At 48.4% G+C, this 18,594-nt stretch overlaps 1 protein-coding gene across 1 annotated transcript in view; it reads right to left on the reverse strand.

Annotated features, from left to right (window-relative positions):
• Window positions 1-10,104, reverse strand: part of Ciita (class II major histocompatibility complex transactivator) — a 54,142-nt gene extending 44,038 nt beyond the window's left edge. Inside the window, exon 1 of the mRNA XM_045130095.1 lies at window positions 9,840-10,104. Within this exon, the coding sequence (XP_044986030.1) occupies window positions 9,840-10,104 (265 nt within the window). The remainder of the gene's footprint in view (window positions 1-9,839) is intronic.
• Between the last annotated feature and the right edge of the window lie 8,490 nt (window positions 10,105-18,594).

Raw genomic sequence — 18,594 nt, forward strand, 5'->3', positions numbered from 1 at the left:
TGTTTCAAGAATTTACCTACCGGGGATGTAGCTCAGTGGATAGAGTGCTTGCCCAGCATGCACGAAGCCATGCATAAACCAAGTATGGTGGAGCATGCCTGTAACCCCAGACTTCTGGAAGGTAGAGGCCAGGAGTTCAGAAGTTCAAGGCTAGCCAGGGCTATGTAACCTCCTGTCTCGAAAACAAATTACCAGCTATGTGGGCACGTTTCCCCTGTTTGTGCTGGGAAATAAAACTTCCTTTGAAAATGAGTGGCAAATGTGAGTGGTTTGGGGGGAACAAAAAGAGACTGTCAAGTCAATAATTGTGTAGGTTGTGTGCCGATAAAGCAGACGGTTGGGCTGGAACTGTAGTGATGTGGTTTGGGCCGTTACTGCCCAGGGATACAGAGAATGGCTATTCCTGGCAGGCGTGTGACCTTAGACCCCTCATTTCCATCTATGAGCACTTGTTTGCCCATGTGTAAAATGAACGTGGTAGCTGTCTTTGGACAATGACAATTTTGAAGCTGTTGGTTCTTGCAAAAACCCCAGGAGGGATGCAGACAGACAAATGAGAAACACCAAAAGTCAACTTGAAACACAGCCTTTGTTTGGTAGGGGGGTTAAAAAAAAGACAGGGCAAGAGAGATGGCTTAGCAGTTACGGTGCTTGCCTGCAAAGCCTAAGGACCCATGTTCAACTCTCCAGGTCCCATGTAAGCCAGACGCATGAGGTGATGCAAGCATGCAAGGTTGTACATACGCACAAGGTGGTATATGTGTCTGGAGTTCCATTGTAATGGCTGGAGGCCCTGGCATGCCAATTCACTCTCTCTCTTATTAAAAAAAAAAAAAAAAGAATGAGGAGAGACACAGTGAGTAGTAGAAATCCCAAGATGTCTCATTCTCCCATGACCTTGTGCGAAGGGAGGGGTAACTGTGAGTGCTCTGGGTTCCCTTCTGTCTCCAGAAGCCCTCCCCCAACCACATTCCAGTCCCATCCACAAGGTAGCTCTGTGTTAGGGTGGAGCCTGGAATGAGAGTCAACCTGGCCTGGAATGTACCTGACCCGTCATGTGTCTCTATGGCCCACGGACCCTAGGCTCAATCTCCAGTGCTGAGGATTGAACCCACACACCACAAGATCCAAGTAGGGGAATGTCTGTGTCCAGCAGACGATGTCCAAGTGGGTCAACTTGCATATTGAGTGAACATCAGAGGCTTCCCATCTGCGCATGAAGGAATGCAGCTGTGTTACACAGCCAGGAGCTGATTGATGTACTGCGCATTTCAACAGAAGTCAATTGGGATGGAGCAGTGGGGAGAAAGGAAGCCAAAAAGCTCAGACATCAAATGACCATGTCCCAGGATGAGGTGAACAGGGATGGGGGTGGTGGTGGGAAAGGTCAGGCCAGCCCTGGGCATGCTCTCTATTAAAGGACCTATCTAACCAGGCGTGGTGAAGCACACCCATGATCTCAGTATTCAGGAGGCTGAGGCAGAAGGATCAAGAGTCCCAGGTTAGCTGGGCTACAGAACTAGGACCCGTTTCAACTTTTAAAAGCACTTGCCTACACACTTTCTGATGCTCTTCTAAAAGAGAACACACCAAAGGAATGCTGATTCTCCTGAGCCCAGGTCTGCCTGAGCTCCAGTGAGCTTTCTCCTGACTGAAGGGTCTTTTCAGCCCCCATAGTGCCTGCTTTGCCTGGGGGAATGGAAATGCCTTTGTTTCAAGTCAGGATCTAGTATGGCGGGGACCATTAGCAACAGAGACATTGTTGTGCCAAGTTCCAGGGAGAGATAGGGAGGAACTAGATTTTCCAAATAAAGAAGAATGTTCCAGAAAACTTGCCAGTCCTTGCTATGCCTGCTCAGTTGCTGACAAGGAGGTTTCATCTATTTGTTTTGTTTTTGAGGTGCTAGGATTGGAACTCAGGGTCTCATGCATACTAGATAAGTGCTCTCACTGACAGCTATGTACCTGCCTTTCCTGAGCATTAAAAAATGAACCAGGGGGCTGGAGAGATGGCTTAGTGGTTAAGCGCTTGCCTACGAAGCCTAAGGACCCCGGTTCAAGGCTCGGTTCCCCAGGTCCCACGTTAGCCAGATGTACAAGAGGGCGCACTCGTCTGGAGTTCGTTTGCAGAGGCTGGAAGCCCTGGCGCGCCCATTCTCTCTCTCCCTCTCTCTGTCTTTCTCTCTGTGTCTGTCGCTCTCAAATAAATAAATAAAAATTAAAAAAAAAATGAACCAGGATTATAGCTGGGTGTGGTGGCACACGCTTTTAATCCCAGCACTCAGGAGGCAGAGGTAGGAGGATTGCTGTGAGTTCGAGGCCACCCTGAAACTACAGAGTGAATTCCAGGTCAGCCTGGACTACAGTGAGACCCTACCCTGAAAAACAAACAAACAAAAAAAAAAGAACCAGGATTGTTTGAATGAATGGAGTGGGGATTTGAACCACCAACGCAGCCTCAAGTTTCACGAGGATGAAGACTATTCCTAACCTCATGTTTTTTGGTGACCACCATCAGACCCCAGCAGGAGTTAAAGAAATGACTAGGGAGGAAGAGAAAAGGCAAAGAGGTCAATAAAAAGAGAGACAGAAGAAAGCTCTATGTATGCAAATTAGGTGTGGGGGAAGACATATGAGAATGCAGACCTGTTGGTGGGAATGGATCTTTTGGCAAGAAGGCAGGTAACTAAGTTGCTATATACATGTATACAAATGCATGATTAGGCAAGCAGAAAAATCAATCAATTGATAGGTCAAGACGAATGGCCAAAAATGTAGAAGGAGACTGTAGCTATCCATCATGGAGAAGGGGATGGGAGCCGGTAGGCAGTTGAACCAGGTAAGCTGGAGGGCAGGCAGGTGGCTGGAGAGACAAGCGGTTCATGAGTAAAGCTCCAGGTGAGCAGTAACAGGAAACAGAGTTTCTTCTTGCATCATGTGCCAAGCTCCCAGCAAGTAGGTAAAGGAGCGGGCTGGTTGGGAAAGCCCACAGGGAAATGCCAACTTCCAGGTATAGGTGCTTCCCCATCTGTGGCCCTCGGGGCGTGTGGGGTGGTGAGCTGACTGCGTGGACAAGAGTCTTCCCTGAGCAGCACCTCCTTCCAGGCAGGCGGGGGGAGGGGGGGAGGGACTCTTGGCTGAGTGCTGGGAAGGAAGCCTGGAGGAGGGACACATTCCTGCTCTCAACCCTCCCAGCAGCTCCCGTTTCCTTCATCCTGATCTCCAAATGGGGAGGAAAGGGCAGGGAGATGACCAAGCGACTGCATGGTGTCCCTCCCTTTCTAACAAATCAGATGACATCCTAGAGGGAATCTTGCTTCTGTGGTTTCCAGAACAGAAATAACTCGTATAATGAAAGCTCTGAGCAGCTGAAACAGCCAAGCCATAAACCAGTCTGCCAAAGGATTCTTAAGCCCAAGAAGGCAGACCAAAACGCTGCCTGGGGCGGGGGGGGGGGGCTGGAGAGATGGCTTAGTGGTTAAGACACTTGCCTGCAAAACCTAAGGACCCAGGTTCAATTCCCCAGGACCCATGTAAGCCAGATGCACATGCATCTGGAGTTTGTTTGCAGTGGCTAGAGGCCCTGGGGTGCCCATTCTCTCTCTCTCTAATAAATAGTAAGATAAAATATTTTTTTAGGGCTGGAGAGATGGCTTAACAGTTATGCACTTGTCTGTGAAGCCTAAGAACCCTGGTTCGAGGCTCGATTCCCCAGGACCCACATTAGCCAAACGCACAAGGTGGCACACGCATCTGGAGCTCCTTTGCAGTAGCTGGAAGCCCTGGCGTGCCCATTCTCTCCCTCTCTCTCCTTCTCTCTGTCTGTCACTCTCAAATAAATAAATAAAAATAAACAAAACATATATTTTTTAAAAGCCACCTAGGGCTGGAGAGATGGCTCAGTGGATAAAGCACTTCCCACACAAGTACAAATTCAGATCACCAAACCTACATTAAGTCAGGTACTGTCAAGGGCATCTGTGATGCCAGCGTGCCCACGGCGAGGAGGTGACCAACAGGACAATCTCCAAGATGCTCACGGGCCAGCTAGCCTGGTGAATGCACATGAAAAATGAGAGACTCTGCCTCATGGTGGAAGGCAAGGACCAACACCCAGCGCTGTCCTCTGACCGCCGCACGTGCACGTGCCTGCGCTCACACATGAACACACACCAAAAGTGAGGAGTGGCCTCCTGCTCACTGACAAAGCCAATCCCACGGGGCTTCCCCCCCACACCCCCACACTGGGCACTTCAGACGCCAGTCTTGGTGCCAGGGGGTTAGAAGCAGCTTCCTGTGGCCAGGAACGAACACACCTCAGGACAGCACGTCTGAATGCTCCTATAGCCCCCCTTTTGCGGATGGTTCAACTAAAGCTCAGTGGGGTTCCAGAGGGTGTTGAGGGGGAGCTAGCATTTAAACTGTCTGAAAGCAAAACCCATGTGCTTTTAGCATAATGAGCTGAGATGGGGTGACACTGACTCATTTCTGAAGTGTGCCCATGCCTGCTGTGGTGGTGCATGCCAGTAAGGAATTACTGTGGAGGTGGAATCAAGAGGATGCGGAGTTCAAGGCCAGCCAGGGTTATACCTTTGAAGCCTAAGTAGCTCGGCTGGGAGAGCATTAGAATGAAGGCGTGCGTAGCACCTGAGCACCAGCCCGTGGTTCACATGGAATCAGTGTCCAGACACTGTTTGGATTGCCCAGTTGGAAGCAGACATGTGTGTTGTCTCAGCACCCAGGACCCTGGCTGACTTTCCTGTTCTGTGCTAATCACGGTTCTGCTCCTTAGACCTAAAATGTTTCAGGCTTCTTCTGGGCTTCCCATTTATTCCTCACTGTAGCCCAAGAGAGTTCTAGCACTCCTATGTCAAAGATGAAGAAATTGAGGTTCAGGGCGGCCCTGTCCCATGGCTTGTAAGTAGCAGAGCCTTAGGTCCTGAGCGGCCCCGTGTCTAATCTGGCTCTTTCTCCACCCCCTTCCTAGATCTCCTTTCTCCAGCTTCTGATGGCCAGCCCAGGGCTTGTCCTCAATGGCCTCACTGACTTCTGCCTGAAGTTCTGCTTTGATATCCTGTACAGAAGAGTCCACTGAGTTCCCCCAGGACAAGACTGCGAGCTCCAGGGTGCTTGGACAAGCCCCGAGGTTCCCCTCCGTGCACCAGGCTTTCTGCACAGTGGCAGCAAGGGCGCCACACTACACAGGGATCCTTCTCGATCATCAGACCCACTGCAGTTTGGAGATTGCTCATCTGCTCTGGAAGGCTCACTGAATCCTGGGGCCTGGTTGGAAGAAGGTGGAAACTGAGCAGAAAATGTTGCAAAAGCCCCTCCCTCCTTAGCCATGCCCTGAAGTACACATCACTTCTTCTGGGCCTCAGGTCACTCACTTGTAAAGTGGGCATGATGATAGTGCATGACCAGCCACACATATGTCCATTCCTTTACCCATTAGTTCATCCTTCTACCAACCCACCCTCACCCACCCACCCACCCACCCATCCACTACCTACCTACTTTTCCATTAATCCACCAGCCCACCACTCTAACAATCTACCCTCACCCATCATTCGCCCACTCACCCATCCATCCATTCACCCATTCACCCACTCACTCGCTTGTGATGGTTGTCAACTTGACAGTAGTCAGAGTCACCATGGAAACAAATCTCTGGTTATGCTTGTAAGGGATTCTCCGGGTGAGGTTAGCAGGGGTGGCAGTGACTCATTGTATCCCATGGGCTGGGTTCTTGGACTGTATAAAAAGGGGGAAGGCTGGTTGAGCATTCCTTCCTTGCTCTCTGCTTCCTCTCTGTTGATGTGATGACGGGACGCTGGCTTTCTGCTCCTGCCGTGCTTTCCCCGCCATAGTGGACGCTTCCCTCTGGAATCTGTTAAGTTGAAATAGCTTTTTCCTTCCCTAAGATGCTCATAGTTGGGTATTTTGTCCCAGCAATAAGAGTGACTGGTATTCCCATGTACCATTTATCCACCCATTTACCCATCCATCATTCATTCATCTTCCCGTCCATCCATCCATTTAACAGATGTATATTGGACACCCACTCCAACCTCAGAGAAGCACTATGTTGAGCCTTTGTGACACACCCTGGTTACAACAGATCTGTGTCCTCGAGGAGCTCCCTTACAAACACAAACAATAAACAACACACAAGATCTAAAAATAAAACACAGAGCCAGGCGTGGTGGCGCACGCCTTTAATCCCAGCACTAGGGAGGCAGAGGTGGGAGGATTGCTGTGAGTTCGAGGCCACCCTGACATGACATAGTGAATTCCAGGTCAGCCTGAGCTAGAGTGACTTGAAAAACAATAACAAACAAACAAACAAACAAAAAAACCCAAAAAAACAAAAAAAAAAGAGATGCTGAAAAGTAACACAAGCTGGAGAGAGAGACTCAGAGTATGTATGGAGAAAGTGCACTTATTTATTTATTTTTGTTTGTTTGTTTGGCTTTTTTTTTTTTTTTTTTTTCAAGATAGGGTCTCACTCTGGTCCAAGCTGACCTGGAGTTAACTCTGTCATCTCAGGGTGGCCTTGAACTCATGGCAATCCTCCTACCTCTGCCTCCCAAGTGCTGGGACTAAAGGTGTGCGCCACCACGCCCGGCTTGTTTGTTTTATTGACGCATGGTCTCACTCTAGCCCAGGCTGACCTGGAATTCACTGTGTAGTCCCGAACTGGCCTGGAACTCGTGGCAATCCTCTTACCTCTGTTTCCTGAGTGCTGAGATTAGAGGCATGCACCACCACACCCAGCTCAGAAAATGCATTTCTAAATGAGATGGTCTCACTGATGAGGTGACATTTGAGCCAAGAGCTGAAGGACATTAAGAGGTTGGCTGAAAGGACACCTTGGAGAAGAGTGGTCTGTGCGGAGGGAAGAGCGTAGGGAAAGACTCTGAGGTGGGGACTGAGCTGGAATTGCCAGAGCAATGGTGAGGCGTGGGAGAGCCTGGAGTAGACTGACGGGTGGACAGCAACGGGGGTTGAGGCCAAGAAGTGGTGAGGAGAGTGTGAAGGGTGGTGGGCTTTTGTCCAGATTTAGCTTTGCCTCTAGTGACGTGGGAACCAGTACAGTGTTTAGAGCACTGGAGGGCTGAGATAAGTCATTCCAGAGGGAGTTGCAAAATCCCACATAAACGGTTTTCTTCTCTCTCTCTCATTTTTAAATGATTTTTAATTATTTATTTATTTTAATTTATTTATTAGAGAAAGAGAAAGAAGGAGACAGAGAGAGAGAGAGAGAGAGAGAGAGAGAGTGAGACTGGGCATGCTAGGGTCTCTAGCTACTGGAAACGAACTCCAGACACATGCACCACCATGTGCATCTGGCTTACATGGGTCCTGGAGAATCGAACCAGGGTCCTTTGGCCTTAACTGCTAAGCCATCTCTTCAGCCCTCCTCTCTCTTTGGAAGCAGGGTCCAATTCTAACCCAGGCAGACCCGAAACTCACTCTATAGCCTAGGTTGGCCTAAGACTCATGGAGATCCTCCTATCTCAGCCTCCCAAGGACTGGGATTAAATTGTGAGGTACACGCCTAGCTATGGCTTCCTTTTCTGAACATCTTGTTGAAACCAGCCAATTGTCTTTAAATTCCAGTGATGTGCTTTCTTCCCCCATGTAGCCTGGCTCCCCCATGACATGCCCTCCCCCAGCCCTCTTTCTGAGGTAATATGCCTAGAGGGGAACTGGCCTGGAGGGTAGCAAGCAGGAGCAAGTGACTGGCCGTTGTCTCCCAGCCCCCCTTGAGGACCACAACACCCTGAGCCCACTTCCACTTTCTGAAGTCACGTGGGACTCGAAATAAAAATATTACATCCCCAGGGAGGAAACACACTTAAATAACAGGAACCAGGGTGCTCAGTAAAAGGGAAAGGAGGGGCTGAGGCGTAGGTGGCAGCCGTAGGAAGGACCTGCTATTGGGGGGCTGTGGAGGAGAGAAAGAGGCTATGCCTGCTCTCCCAGGCTGGCCCTTGTCCCCCATCAGGACCATATTGACTGCTTGCACCGAGATGGGAAGCTGGAGGAGATGATGGGTGCTAAAGGCGTCCCCTGTGTGCGTGTCTGGAGGGAGAATGAAAGATGTGCTTGAGATGCCACCAAGCTGCAAATTTACACAGTCCGCAGGTTTTAAAAAAAAAATCTGTTGCCACTGCCTGAAACTTATATCTTGGCAGAAACATCAGGGCCACCAGAAGACCTTTGACCTGTCCTCAAGGCCAGCTTCAAGGACTCCATGTGATAACTGAGAGGGGCTGTGGGAGAACTAATCTGGGAACTCCAGCGTGCATCCTGTCTCCAGGTTACTCTGAAACTATAATGGGGTCATAAGGGCTGGGATTTGTGGACCCAGTGTGGATACCGGAAGAGCAGAGAGAAGACAGACACACGCCGTGGTTACTGAGAAGGAACACTTGAGCCAGGGATGGGTGTAGGAGCATCACAGTGCTGGCGTGTTCTCCCGACTTAGGGGGCCTTGGGGGGTGGGGGTTAGAGAGCATGCTCAGCCTTGCAAAGCCCTGGGTTCCAGACCCAGCGCCAGAGAAAGTAAACAGAACAAAGCACACCCAGGCGTCCTCCCGACTCTTGAAAAATAGGACATGAAAGCCAGGCATGGTGTCACACGCTTTTAGTACCAGCACTTGAGAGGAGGATCACTGTGAGTTCAAGGCCAAGGCCACCGTGAGACTACAGAGTGCATTCCAGGTCAACCTGGGATAGAGAGAGACCCTACCTCAAAAAAAAAAAAAAAAAAAAAAAAAAAAGACTTGGGCTGGAGAGATTGCTCAGTGGTTAAGGTGCTTGTCTGCAAAACCTAACAACCGGGGTTCAAGTCTCCAGTACCCATGTATAACCAGATGCACAAAGTGGCTCATACCTCTGGAGTTCATGTGCAGCAGCTAGAAGCCTTGGCGCACCCACTATCTCTCCCCCTCCCTCCTTGTAAATCAAGAAACAAAATATTTTAAATAATAATAATAAGACTTTGGCTGGAGAGATAGTTTAGCGGTTAAGGCACATGCCTGTGAAGCCTAAGAACCCAGGTTCAATTCTTCAGGTCCCATGTAAGCCAGATGCACATGGTGGCACCTGCATCTGGAATTTGTTTGCAGTGGCTGGAGGCCCTGGCATGCCCATTCTCTCTGTCTCCGTCTCTCTCTCTTTCTCTCTGTCTCTAATAAATAAGTAAATAAATCTTCTAAAAAAAAAAAGACTGGGCTGGAGAAATGGCTTAGCGGTTAAGGTGCTTGCCTGCAAAGCCAAAGGACCCAGGTTTGACTCCCCAGTACCCATGTAAACTTGATCCTCCAGGACCCACATTAGCCAGATGCACTGCCTGGAGTTTGTTTGCAGTGGCTGGAGGCCCTGGTGCACCCATTCTCTCTCCCTCTCTCTATCTCCCTCTTTTTCTCTCTGTCTGTCACTTTCAAATAGATAAATAAAAATAAACAAAAAAAAAGTACTTAAAAAATAAGACTTCATTCTCTCTCCCTATGGGCTGCCTTCTCTCTGTCTCTTTCCACCTCCTCCTACTTTCTCCCCCTCCTTCCATCTCTCTTTTCTTTCCTGTCTCCTTCTTTTCTTCTCCTGACCTAGGCCTGTCTGTCTCTTTCTCTCTCCCCATCTCCCTCTTTCACACATACAAATGCATGTATACACACAGTTACATGCGTGTGCGCACACTCACATACACAATAACTTCTGCTCTATATAGCTCTTTGGTCCCCATTTCTCTATTTTTATTTCTGAGATAGGAATGTCCTAGAGCAGCGCATGCTAGTCATCACCCCTGAGTCGAAGGGATGCCAACTTACCAGTGCCCCTCTCCACCTCGGGGCCCTTCAGCCTGCTGCAGGCCCAGCCCAAGAAAGCCGAGTCCAAGTCCCCTTTCTGCAGCAGAGTCAGGGAGATCTTCCTGGCCAGAGCCTCGCCGTCGGGCTCCTGGAGCAGGGCACCATGGTATTCCCTGGACAGCAGCTCTTCTTCCAGCAGGCCATCCAAGAGGGCCTCCACCTGCCTGGGCTGCAGGCTGGACAGCAGCATCCGCACCTGGGCCAGGATCGCCTGAAAGCTGTTCATGGCTGGCCTCGAGGCAGGCCAGCTGCCTGGGATCTCTGCTCACCCAGCCTGCAGCATCCAAAACATGAAGTGAAAACCAGGATGAGGGAACCTCCGCTGTTGATCACAGCTTATTCCTTCTTAGGAATATTTCCCCATTTGTGTCGCAGACTGGCTGGGGTGCCTGACAGACGAACGGAAACAGGCTCAGGGTGATTCAGAGCCTGGGTACCACTTGTGTGCACATGCTCAAGAAGCCCGCTGCCTGGAAGTTCCTGGAAACCAGTTGTTGAGTGCACACTGGAGAATAGGAACTTGGGCTGGAGAGATGGCTTAGCAGTTAAGGTGTTTGCCTGCAAAGCCTGAGGACCCAGGTTCAATTCCCCAGGACCCACATAGGCCAGAAGCACAAAGGGGCCCATGCATCTCGAGTTCATTTCCAGTGGCTGGAGGCCCTGGTGCTCCCATTCTCTTTCTCTCTCTCTCTCTAATAAGTAAATAGATAATTAAAAAAAAAAAAAGAGCTGGGTATGGTGGCACACGCCTTTAATCCCAGCACTCTGGAGGCAGAGGTAGGAGGATTGCTGTAAGTTCGAGGCCACCCTGAGATGACATAGTGAATTCCAAGTCAGCCTGAGCTAGAGTGAGAATCTACCTTGAAAAACAAGAAGAAAAAGAAAAGAAAAGAAAAAGAAAGAAAGAAAGAAACTTGCCTCTACAAGGGCCCTATGAGTTGATGTCTTATCACCCAGAGTTTGGAGCTAAGCTTCATGGGCTCAAATCCCAGCTCCAACACTTGCTAATAATATGACCTTCAACAGCCTTGAGCTGGGCTGGGACCATGCCCCGCTTGAAGAGGGAAATTTTGTGAGAGCTGGAAAATCAAAACAACACATTACATGTATGAGAACATTCTGGAAAGAATGGCATTGGGGAGGAAGCCATCAGATCTAGAGAGAACTTTCATGTTTAACTTCCTTAGCTGCATTGGTATTCCAGGGTTAGTCATGTGATTATTCGTACCTTCTAGTATGTCTAAAACACCCTTTTAGGTTGAGTCAAGTCAAATTCTTGGTATTTGACTCAGTTCATAAAAAAGACCTAATGTGGGGCTGGAGACATGGCTTAATGGTTAAGGCATTTGCCTACAAAACCTAAGGACCCAGGATCAATTCCCTAGGACCCATGTAAGCCAGAGGCACAAGGTGGCTGGAGGCCCTGGAGTACCCATTCTCTCTCTCTCTTTCTCTCTGTCTGCCTCTTTCTCTCTCGCTCTCTCAAATAAATAAATCAATGAGAAGACCTAATGGGCTGCTGTTTCTGCTGGTGGTGAAGGAACTTTCTTCAGTGGTGGCCTGGCTCTCTTTCTTACTGAAGGCTTGGTGATTTAACACCCGCAAGTGACCTGTTCTTCCTCCAGCGATCACTCTACCACCAACTTCTCCTCCACCACCACCATCATCTTCTCCCCCACCATTTCTACCGCCTGTATCACTTCTATGAGCTCCACCATAACGTTGCTCCTGCGTCACCTCCACCTCCATCCCCCCTCCCCCGCCACCCTGCCACTTTCACAACGGCCTTGGCCTCCCAGGTTCCCAACGCCACTGTCCTCTCAGTCTCTGGCACTGTCTTCCTCCGCCCGACAATCTCTACCTCAGCCTGTAAGCTGGGCATCCCACGTATCACCGCGACATAGGAAGCTTAAACAAGATTCAAAACCAAAGTCATGAAGTATCCCTTTCAGGTAGATTTGTGGGGATCCCTTATTAAGATAGAATTTCACCAAATACAGAAATAGCCCTTCCTTGTTCAGGTCTGTGGATGTGAAATGACAAGCTCTCTGCAGGAAGTTAAGATTTCTGAAAGGGGTTTGGGAACTGCAGGAACCCAAGACTCAGAGGCATCAAGTACACTTCTTTTTTTTTTTTTTTTTTTCCAAGATAGGGTCTCACTGTAGCCCAGGCTGACCTGGGATTCACTATGTAGTCTCAGGCTGGCCTCGAATTTACAGCGATCTCCCTACTTCTACTTCCTGAGAGCTGGGATTAAAGGTGTGCACCACCACGCCTGGCTCAAGTACACTTCTGAACCTCACACAGTCCACAACGGCCAGGATTCAGGTGCTGAGTGTCCACGCCCACAGAGCCATACGTCCTTCACGAAGTACTGGCGCGGTGACCTGACCTCCAAGCAGCTGGGCCTCTCGGACTGCACGGAGAGAACGTGCCCCAGATCAGGCAGCCGCCAGTTTCGCAGGTGCCCGAAGGTTTCTTCTCAGCTGGTAAGCTTCCCAGCCAACTGGGGCGGTGACCATGACAATGACAGAACTGGCCATGTCCGGGCAGTGTGGCACTCTCTCTGGACGATACCAGTGAGAGGCTTTTCCTGTAGAATCCTCCTTCATCCACACTCTTCCTACAACACTACCAGAGTCCGCCCCCTCTCCCCGCCCCGTCTCTCCTTCATATTGTGGCACCACAGCTGCCCTTGACATTGGTTTCCTGGAGCCCTTCATGTGACAGGAAGGCATGATTGGACACCACCGTAACACGGGGACTGTTCCTCTTGGCCTTCAGAGAGGACTTTGACCAGACACTCTTCAGTCAGCATAATGAGTTGTACCAATCTATCTATACCCGTAGCAACTATAAAACTATGACAAGTCAACTACAGAACCATAATACCTCTCTAATACATACTCGAGTCACTTTAAGAAACAACATGAGGGCTGAGAGAGAGATGGCTTAGCGGTTAAGCGCTTGCCTGTGAAGCCTAAGGACCCTGGTTTGAGGCTCGAGATTCTCCAGGACCCACATTAGCCAGATGCACAAGGGGGCGCACGCATCTGGAGTTCGTTTGCAGAGGCTGGAAGCCCTGGCGCGCCCATTCTCTCTCTCTCTCTCTCTCTGCCTCTTTCTGTCTCTGTCACTCTCAAATAAATAAATAAAAATGAACAAAAAATAAAAAAAAAAAAAGAAACAACATGAAGGCTAGAGAGATGGCTTAGTGATTAAGGTGCTTGCCTGGGAAGCCTAAGGACCCAGGTTCGATTCCATAGTACCCACATAAGCCAGATGCACATGGTGGTGCATGCATTTGGAGTTTGTTTGCAGTGGCTAGAGGCCCTGGTGCACCCATTCTCACTCTCTGTTTTTCTCTCTGTCTCTCTGTCTCTAATAAATAAATTAAAAGTAAAAAAAAGAAACAACATGAGAGCTGGAGAGATATCTTAGTGGTTAAGGCGCTTGCCTGCAAAGCCAAAGGACCCAGATTCAATTCCCCAGGACCCACATAAGCCAGATGCACAAGGTAACACATCCTTCTGGAGTTCGTTTACAGTGGCTAAAGGCCCTGGTGCACCCATTCACTCTTCTCTCTCTCTCTCTCTCTCTCTCTGCCTCTTTGTAGCTCTCTCTCAAATAAACAAAATAGAATAAAATTTAAATTTTTTTAAAAAGAAGCACCATGAGCAAACTGTGCTTGCTGTATTTGTATGGTTTTCTTTTAAGTGCTGGGATCTGAACCCAGGGCCTCCTGTGTGTTAGGTAGGCACTATACCGCTGAACCACATCTCTAGCCCTCGTTTTACTTTTTGTTTTGAGACAGAGTCTCACTAAGTTGCCCAGGCTAGCCTTGAACTCACTCTGTAGCCCAGGAAAGCCTTGACTTGTGATCCTCCAACTTCAGACTCTGGAGCCGTTGGCCCACCTGCACCATCAGACTTGGCTATTGTATATGGATTTAAGTCCCCGGCTCATCATGAACAGGTTCGAGTGTGGCCTGGAGAATATCTGGGTCATCGTGGCCTCCTCTGAGAAAGCGTGTTCATCATGTCAGGAGAAGCTCTGCACTGTGGCTCAGCACACAGGAGGCGTCAGTTCATTCATTCGTTCAGAGGTAAATATGAGCAGGAAGCAAGTGAGTACTTAGTTAAAGCTAGAGCTGAAATCTCTTCATGATTTCTCAACAGAAGCAAAGCAAAAAGGATACGCATCCTTTGAGATGGGAATGTGCTGGCCAGAAGGATGTATAAGTGGCCTTTTAAGAGAAGTCAGCCTTAGTTAAAGGAAAGCCAGGCTGCCTCACTCAGGGTGTTTGAACTCTCTGCTCAAAGACTCATGGGCTGTAGATTAAGTCCTCAAAGCAGTTAACTTGGGTTGAGTAAATGAAGGTCGGAGTTTCCAGGTCACAGTCCATTTTTTTTCTTTCTTAGGAAGTCCCATTATCTCAAGATGATTATTAATGCTGTCTTCCATGGCCAGATATCCCTCTCTATGATCATCTTCCCATTTTCTTATTTCAGACATGGTGGCGCACACCATTAGTCCCAGCACTTGGGAGGCAGAGGTAGGAGGATCACCGTGAGTTCGAGGCCAGCCTGGACTAGAGTGAAACCCTACCTCGAAAAACAAAAATAATAAATAAAAACTCTGGTGTGCCTTTTGGTACGCTTCTCCCACTGAACCTTTTGGCACATCGTTAATATTCTTCCTTAGGATTAGCAAGTCAGAAAAATCTACAAATCTTGCTGCACATGCTGTAGAAAAGTCGATGAACACGCTTATATCTTTCCACAATGTCAGCGTGTATGGAATAACAATATATTTATAAGGAATGTTGGCTGCAAATTGCCAAATGTAAATCACACACATTACATCTCGCACAGTCAATCCAGCATATATATCTATCTGTCTATCTATCTATCTGTCTGTCATCTATGTACCATCCATCCATCCATCCATGCATGCATGATCTAGCTATCTATGTGAATAAATGTATATATGTAGCTTCCAGAACGACTACAAATGGTTAAAGAGGGCACAGCAGAGTTCAAGGACTTAGGGCAGAGGCAGAGGCAGAGGCTGGGACACTGAGAGGAGGTTAAAGGTCTCTGGAAACAAGGGAGTGAGGAATAGGACCGTGGAGTGTGTGGAAGTGACCAGACAGAACAGGTCCAGACAAATCAGTGGGCAGCAATTGAAATAGGCTGCCGGGGGCTGGAGATATGGCTTAGCGGTTAAGCGCTTGCCTGTGAAGCCTGAGGACCCCGGTTCGAGGCTCAATTCCCCAGGACCCATGTTAGCCAGATGCACAAGGGGCACACACGTCTGGAGTTCGTTTGCAGAGGCTGGAGGCCCTGGTGCGCCCATTCTCTCTCTCTCTCTCTCTATCTGCCTCTCTCTCTGTGTCATTCTCAAATAAATAAATAAAAATGAACAAAAAAAATTTAAAAAAAAATAAAAGAAAGAAATAGGCTGCTGGTAGCTGGGACAGAAGCTCAGGCCAGGGACAGGAACAAATTCTCGAATTCTCCACCTGTCTTGCTCCATGCACACTCTGGGTGGTCAGGTGACAGGTCAGTGATGCTGTCATCATTGCGGTGGGGTGTCCTCCTCTTTCTGGGGCTTAGGTGAGAGAGTTGTACCATTTTCTGAGTCTACTGCATTCCGTCAGTTCTCAGGCCTGGTTTTCCTGTACAGTTCTAATATACCCCTGTGCTCCTGTAGTCTCAACTTACTTCAATAATTCAAAAAAAATTGATTGATTTGACAGAGCAAGAGAAAGAGGGAGAGAGAGAGACTGAGAGACAGAATGGGCGTGGCACCAGGGCCTCTAGCTACTGCAAACGAACTCCAGGTGCATGTGCTACCATGTGCCTCTGGCTTACATGGGTACTGGGGAATCAAACTTGGGTCCTTAGGCTTCGCAGGCAAGTGCCTTAACTGCTAAGCCATCTCTCCAGCCCCTACTTCAATAAATGTTTAGAGTGTTACCCTTTCTACTTTTAGGAATAAGTTATTAGTCTGTCTTGTGGGTGGTGTCACACAGATAGTGCCATTAACATGTCCACCAAAGTGTAGAGTCAACCTCTATCCTCAAAATGGAGTCAAGGGCTGGAGAGGTGGCTTAGCAGTCAAGGCACTTGCCTGTGAAGCCTAAGGACCCAAGTTTGATTCCCCAGTACTCACATAAGCCAGATGCACCAGGTGGTGCATGCGTCTGGAGTTCATTTGCAGTGGCTAGAGGCCCCGGAGAGCCCATTCTCTCTCCCTTCCTCTCTCTATGTCTCTCTCTTCTCTCTCAACTAACTAAATAAATAAAAATAAAATATATTTTAAAAACAAACAAAGAAAGAAAACAAGTAAAAAAACAATGGAGTCAAAAGCATCTTATAAAATGAAGTCTCTCAGGACAAGGCACAGTCTGACAAACCCATTTTACATAATACACAGCAACTTAGGATAGAGCACAGCCTGACTGCAACCAATTTAATGTCCAATCTCTGGATTGTTGGAGGGGAGTTTTGAGTATACCCCTTTATGTAGCCCAGGTTGGCCTGGAACTCACTCTGTAACCCAGGCTGGCTTTGAACTGCTTCAGTCTCCCCAGTGCTAAATTACAAATGTGAGCTTTCTTCTTTCTCCTCTTCCTCTTTCTCTCCTTCAACAAGGCCTCACTATGTAGCCCAGGCTGGCCTCAAACTTATAAACTATGTGTGTAGGGGCTGGAGAGATGAATCAGTGGTTAAGGGAATTTGCTTGCAAAACCTGTTGGCCTGGGTTTGATTCCAGAGTACCCACGTAAAGCCAGATGCATGAAGTAGCTTAGGTATCTGGAGTTCTTTTGCAATGGCAAAAGCTATGGTGTACCCATTCTCTCTCCCTCCCTTCCTCTCTGTCTCTCTCCCTGCCTCCCTCCTTCTCTCTGCTCGCAAACAAATAAATAGAATAAATAGATAAATTACTTCCGTGAATTCCAGCCACAAACCAGAGTGACTAGTCTTTCCTGATGGGAATATGATTCTCACCCCTCCATTCAATCCTAGGGCTGAGACATGAAGGACTCACCCATCCCCAGAGCCCAGAGTTGATGCGTTCGATGCGTTCCTTTGGGTCCAGTTCTATAAATTGACTATAGTCCTGTGCTAGGCAGACTTACCAGTAAATAGCAGGCTGTAAGTATAACCATGGCCCCATGTAACTACAATGGAGCTGGAAATTTCCTACTGCTGAGTGACATGGCATAGCATGCTCCTCACATGCCTTTGGTGCTGTGGCACAAACAAGCCTACTGTGTACCCAGTTACCCAGCTGCAGCAAAGCCTGCACACAGGCTAGAGCACTTAACTAGCATGTGTAACCTCGGGTTCCATCCTCAGCACCACCAAAAATAATAATAAATAAATAAAAAGCATATGCAAAGCTGGGCGTGGTGGTGCACACCTTTAATCCCAGCACTCGGGAGATAGAGGTAGGAGGATCACTGTGAGTTCGAGGCCACCCTGAGACTACATAGTGAACTCCAGGTCAGCCTGAGCTAGAGTGAGACCCTACCTTGAAAAACTAAAAAGAAAAAAAAAAAGCATATGCATATGGTCATGTCCAGTAAATATTTGATAATTATAACATGACTGTTACTGGCTATGTGTTTACTATAACTGTGTCTTTTTTTTTTTTTGAGATAGGAGCTCATGTAGCCCAGGCTATCCAGGTAACTAAGGATGACCTTGAACTTTGATCCTCACGCCTCTACCTCCTAAGTGCTGGGATTACAGGTGTGTGCCACCATGCCTGGGTTATGTGGTGCTGAGAATACAGGCTTTGTACCTGCCAAATGCACCAACTGAGTTACAGCTCAATCCACGTAATGACAACTTGCTTTCCCAGACAATCTCATTATGGACGAGGAGCAAGGGATAGATAATGATGGAGGAACTGGAACATGAAGGTTTTCTTCTTACAAGCTATATTATTTATTTATTTGTTTGTTGGACAGGGGAGGACCATGCCCAGAGCCTCTTGCTATTGCAAACAAACTCCAGATGCATGGGCCACTTTTTGCATCTGGCTTGCAAGCAAGCACCTTCACTGCCGAGTCATTCCCCAGTCTTCAGATGAAGGTTTCCACTAAATCGTTCCCTGGGGTTCTACTTGTTAATTCAATCATCTTTCTTCCCTTTGGGGGCTATGAATAGCTGGGAATGGGTTATATTCATTAATGTTCATGTTCCCAATGTTCAGCCTGGAACCTGGTATTAGGTATAGGCCCCTGGTAAAAAACTTAAGTAGTGAATGAGTGAGTGAATGGGTAAATGAAAAAGGCTTTGGGGACTTGCCTAACTAATTCCTGGGGAGAAGGAGTCCTAAGTATGCGTGGTGATGGTGGCTGTGTCTGCTGCTGTTGTAGCAACAGTTGCTATGGATAACAGGATGCTACCTGAAGGACTTAACTCTCCAAGGACTGACTTGGCCTTCTCTGAGCAGATGGCGATGCAGGCAGCCAGGCATTTATCTCTCCAGGCTCCATCACCAGGAAGGAAACTGTTGGGGAATTTCATTCTTTCCTATACTGCTTAGCCGTGGATTCAGCAATGGAGTGGGCTTTGCCACCCCAGAAACTCACAACTGCATCTGCAAAGTGGGGCCCTCGGTCCCTACGCTGTCAACGCCTCCCTTCTTCTCCCTGAGACGGACGGAATGGTTCTCGGTATCTCCCCTTTCCTCTGCC

This window comes from Jaculus jaculus, chromosome 11 (assembly GCF_020740685.1).
Source record: "Jaculus jaculus isolate mJacJac1 chromosome 11, mJacJac1.mat.Y.cur, whole genome shotgun sequence".
In the NCBI taxonomy this organism is placed as follows: Eukaryota; Metazoa; Chordata; class Mammalia; order Rodentia; family Dipodidae; genus Jaculus; species Jaculus jaculus.